Source organism: Nicotiana attenuata, unplaced genomic scaffold (genome assembly GCF_001879085.1).
Source record: "Nicotiana attenuata strain UT unplaced genomic scaffold, NIATTr2, whole genome shotgun sequence".
NCBI classification, from domain to species: domain Eukaryota; kingdom Viridiplantae; phylum Streptophyta; class Magnoliopsida; order Solanales; family Solanaceae; genus Nicotiana; species Nicotiana attenuata.
Window position 1 is genome coordinate 2401 of NW_017676151.1, and position 5600 is coordinate 8000.

The following is a 5600-nucleotide window of genomic DNA, read 5'->3' on the forward strand; positions in this document are numbered from 1 at the left end:
CACTTAGAAGTGAGATAAGAACAAGGTCTCACAAACAAATGTCCTACCTGAACATGTCATTGTAGGCATGCATAAACTAAAAAATAAAATAAGATATACCAGAGAAGGAAGATAATAGGAATTCGAAGATCAGATGTGTGGTTCTAGCAAATAGGGAAAAACTAAAATAGAGACCAAATGATCAAAAGTGGGGCAAAAGAGTTGTCAGTTCTTGTAGCTTTCATTCCGGAAAAAGCAAAAAGGAAGTCGAGTGTCATGAATTTATAAATAGCTTGACAAACTTTTACCTGTCTGCATTTATTAGCCAATCGAAAACAAAATTTTCAAGCCCAATCCAAAGCTTCTCTGCAGTTTCGAATAGCACATTAACTTAATAAAACTTGACTAGACGTCTAGGAAAAGGAAAATTTTGTTGATGTCATAAAATCTACAAATGTACCTGTAAGCCCTTCTTGTGGACAACACTCAACGAAGCGAATACATGCAGAGCAAAAGATGCATTCCACAGCAAGCTAAACCATCCAAGAAACTAGTCAGATGCTTAGAACAGAAATATAGGAGTATTTATTATGTGATACAGTTTGGTACAGTTCAGGTACAAACATGAATAGTTTACTAAATTATCAAAACTGCATCTTCATTTCCTTTGTTATGTCAATTGAGTCTTAAAAATTGTACTTCCAAATAAGAACTTCTGTTGAAACTTTTGAGTCCATTTTCTCATAAGTAAACTGTCTTCTTTGTAATTTTCTTCAAACTTCCTACAGCCAACCCCATAAGGATCTAAATTGGAAAGCTAAGTTCCTGTAAAGGTGAAAGGATGGATATTCTACTCACCTGAAAAAATCATAAAGCAATCACTTACTAACAATCTCAAGCCTGCAGGTATAAGTCTTCCGTTGCATGTAACAAATAATATAAACATATTCTAAGTGATCAGTGAATGGAGAGCTTTGTGCAGATTTTCATTAACAATGGGTTGGGTTGAATCTTAGCTGATACATTGAACGGATAGGTTACTAAAATTGTTTTGACGACTAAGTTTTGATGACTAAGAGGAAATAACTCGAACGAGATATGCAAGTTTGTTTTGCTTTACAAATTTGTCTTGAACAAAATGTGAAACTTTTTGGAAGAATATATTTATAATTGGGAGTCTCTTGTACCATATAGCTTTCTAGGCTCATCATTATGAAGCAATATGCAAATAGATTGGAGAACTATATCAAAATAATTGTATTCTTCGCACAGTTTAAATTTGCAGGTTGCTGGTTAACTTTTCCTTTTTTTTATCCAAAATATTTATAATGAGCGATCAATAAAATGGAGTATTCACACTTTGATGCAACTAATGGATTGAAGAAAATGGCCGTCGTACATATTAACTCTGACAAAGGAAGCTAGCTAGAATCAACGCATAATAAATGTTAGAGGATGTCAATTCATAAATACTTGTGGTGATTTGCTCCCAAAATAGGTTCGAGCCAATAAATGCATGTGATCTTTGCATAAATAGTCAAACAATTGCAATTTCCTAATTTCTTTTTTTTTAATAACCTGCGGTGTTCGGGCTAGCTTGCGCGCCTCATTTTCCTAATCTCTAACCATCTTTTCTAGCTACATCTGTAAGTTTCATAATTCACTTCTTCTTTTTCCCTACATTTGCCAGAATGTGCAAGTAGCACATGTTGAGGATTATGAGAAGGTCGCTTGAGATGGCTTGGTCATGTCCTGGGTCAACCTCCAAATGCACCGGTCTTTAGGTGTGAAACCATAATAAGTGAAAGTGTTAAAAGAGAACGAGGTAGACCTTAAATCACATGAAAGGAAATTGTCTCAAAAGACCTACAATCTCTTGGAATCATTGAAGACTTAGCAAAAGATAGGGCACCATGGAAGAAATAGATCTATAAAAGGCGATACTAATTAGTTGGGAATATATTTTAGCCATCTTAATACGTTTACTTTATGTCCTATGTGTTATAGCCTTATAGGTCTTCTTTAGCTCTAATAGAGATTCTTATGCCGGTAGTAAGTATGAATAATTTCTATTACTTTTCATTTTTATTTTTATTTTATATAATGTTAGCATAAGATGAATTTAATTGGAGAACATGATCAGTGAAGAGTCATATAGCTGACCCTAACTTGTTTGTGACTAAGGCGTTGTCGTTGTTTTATATAAAGAACATTCTGTCAGCACTTGAATGCAAAAGCATTGTCAATACATGGAGATGAAGTGATGTAAAAGTGAGTTAGTAGATTACAAACCTTTCTCTGAAATGTTGATGCGTCATTTGCACCTTTGGGAGATTCGCTGTAACCAGCATAAGAATAATGATAATCATACAACTGTTAATAAAATAATTTCAACAATTAGAAACCTTAATATAACTCGTTTTATGAAGGTATTAAACAAGGAAAGGATATAAACAGAAGTTCTTTCATGACAAATTTCGTCAGAGTTAGATACCATACCCCGCAACAAGTATGCGACCCACTACATAAAGTGCAAAGAAGCTTCAAGAAATTTGAAGCAAAATTCAGGTGGTAACTTTTTCGATTAGTGAGGGAGCAGCTCCAATGTGGAATAAAGTTGGTCACAGGAGAAATACATAGAAAAATAATACACTCCATAAGACCCAATACAAGTGATTTATATTTGCTCTCAAGGATTCACCATCTAGAAGGATATCAACTGGATTTGGGATCAACTCAAAGTAGGCAACTACGGAAAACTAACTAAATTTTGAGTGAAATATTGAAATGACTGCCTCCTTCTTGAAACTTTTTTTTAATAAAAAATACGCCCTCACCCCTCTCAATATCATGTCAGAAGGTGGAGTATGCCAAGCGTTTTTCTTAGTCACTTTTTTTAAACTCTGGAATTTTAGATCAGTAACCTTTTCACAAAGTCAGCTCAGTGTCAAACATTTTGAGAACTTCTCAATATGAGAGGTGTGGGGACACAGAGGGCAACGAGATAGAGTAATAATAGTGACAACAATAATTGACGGCTAAAAGGTTTCTGAAGAAAAGCATTTAAAAATCCATTATTAGGCCTACTGTAGTTCTGATACCTCCCCATGAATGCTTAGGTTTCTGAAGAAAAGCATTTAAAAATCCATTATTAGGCCTACTATAATTCTGATACCTCCCCATGAATGCTTACTCCCAAGGAAAAACAGCATGTGCAGGCCAAAATACTCAAGAATAAAGGTATGGCAATCTCTTAAGTGGCGATTTTCTCCACACTTTTCGCTTCTCAATCAGTCTCAACTGAGCCAGCAGAAATAAAACTACGTAAAGCTGTATCTATTAAGAAACAATGACTGAAGTTGTCATGCTGTATTCTTCTGAATAGGAAAGTAGCTATTGGCCTGTTGGACAGAGCGATGATAAAATTAGACATACATTTACCAAACGATTTGTTGATGCATGACGGGTCTGCTAGTACAACTGTCAGAATGTATTTGCATGAATTGGAAACGCATGACTAAAAATATACATCAATTTGAAACAGAAATGTACCTTTCTCTCCATCTTAGAAGAGCCTCTAGAAGAGGACCAGGCGTGTGCCGAGCAATCATAGCTAATGAATCCAATACTTGCTCATAGGCTGGATCTGATGGCCGAAGGTACTGGCCATCCTGTTTAAGTAAAAGGAATATCAGAATAATGCACAAACCAAGTAAAAATAAAATACTCATACTCAACATACTCAATAAACCCAGTGGGAAGGTGGGGTCTATGGGGTCTGTATACGCAGACCTTACCCCTATAAGTAAAAATAAAATAATAACAAAATAATACTATCTTTTTAACATCTCACAATTTGTTTTCGCATCAGAATGCAGAAAAGAATCACAGCAATGAAAAGCAGAGCAGATAACTGTAATACACCAGTTTATTGGTGCCAATTCACGAAGACTATGCTTCCTCATTTCTCTTTCTGGTCCTAGGGAATAATTTGCTATCTTAGCCTTCTTATGAATAAGCATTACAACACAGGCAAGCATCTCTCCTAGGAAGCTCCGAAGCTTATCTAGGTGAGACTAATATATACAGATGATATGATCCAGAAAATGATATCATCTTGACTTCACTATTGGTCTTACAGCAATTGTGAATCATCTAATTTTGATGAGGCACATGGCAAATTAACTATCTCAATCGTGGAACAAAAAGTATAGCATCAAAAATTATGTTAATGCACAAATACACAATGCAATATTCTCTGTCCCAATTTATGTGACTGTACTTGATTGAAAAATAATGGTTGAAACTGACATAGTATACTAATGAACACTTTACATGAAAATAGGGAAAATTGTATAAAAGAGTACCTGAGCTTGAGCAGTTTCAATGCGACGCCTAGCAAGCGGAAGGAACCTCTGCAGCAATGCATCAACAATCAGCTTCGCTGCACTTCCTGCTTTCATTTTCCCCCAATTTCACAGCAATCGGTATCAATTACAATCTGAGTATCATTCATAAGACTAAAAAAATTCAATTTCTGTAAATTAGGATTCAAATTTCTTCATCTAAATACAATTTGATACAGGGATTGGCCCCAATCTCAGAATTCTTCTTCGTCTTCCATTTAACACTTTGGGTTTTCTGAACTTTATTGTTCGACAATAGCGGAACCGGTTAGAAAAATTCAACTGTTTCTACCGGTTGAGCTCTGTTATTTTCTTGCTTTGCGCCTGCTGATTCGAGTATTCGACTTAGCTGTAGACCAGTTCTGTGTCCTTTTCTCTCTTTTTTTTTCTTTTTTCTTTAATTTTTTTTGGGAGAAATGTCAAAATATCCACTTTACTATCCGGAATTATAATTTAAGGTCATTCATACCCTTGATTAGCAAATCATTCACATTTGTCATTGACCTTGAATGGATTTGACGTGGTAAAAGATTTTGGAATAATTGTCCAAATTTACTCTCTATTTTTAACTATGAAAAAGGGCTAAAAATTCCCCTTAACTATTAAAAATAAAGCAAATTTATTTATCTTGCATTTGATCTCAAACATGTCCTTATTATTAGTGATTTATTCATATTTGCCCCTCAAGTATTAAAAATAAAATAAATTTGTCCTCCGTTTGGATCCAAATATACCCTTATCAGGAGTTGATCACTAGTTCGTATTTGCCCCGCAAAACTAACAAAATTTATTTTTTTGATCAACCATTTTATTTTAGGGTCAACATTTTTATTTGACTACTATTTCTAGAACAACGAGACAATAAAAAGAAGGAGAAAAAAGAAGAAAAACATGTACTGTTCTTTTTAAAAACACATATCAAAAGCAGTGATTCAGAAAATATTTTGCTTTGCTAAAAAAATAACGAATAAGTCTTTTCTCTTTTAGCTTTGTGAAGATTAATACTCTTTTATGCAATTATAACTATATGTTGGTTCTTATATATATATATATATATATATATATATATATATATATATATATATATATATATTAATATTTTATTATGAACTTAGTTACTTATTGTATATTTACTTAAGGTCGTTGTAGAAACTCATAAACTTCAAATCTTGTATCCACCTCTAATCTTAGCCTCCACTATTATGCTATCATTTT

General features: G+C 33.9%; 1 protein-coding gene across 1 annotated transcript; it reads right to left on the reverse strand.

Moving 5' to 3' along the window:
* Positions 1-287: 287 nt before the first annotated feature.
* On the reverse strand, positions 288-4844 carry LOC109220794 (the record flags this gene model as incomplete). The annotated part of the gene is made up of 5 exons (XM_019385264.1): positions 4347-4844; positions 3532-3650; positions 2272-2317; positions 440-512; positions 288-345 (listed from the first exon to the last, which is right to left on the reverse strand). Coding segments are annotated over exons 1-5 (392 nt in total), but the record flags the coding sequence as incomplete, so codon positions are not given.
* Positions 4845-5600: the final 756 nt, after the last annotated feature.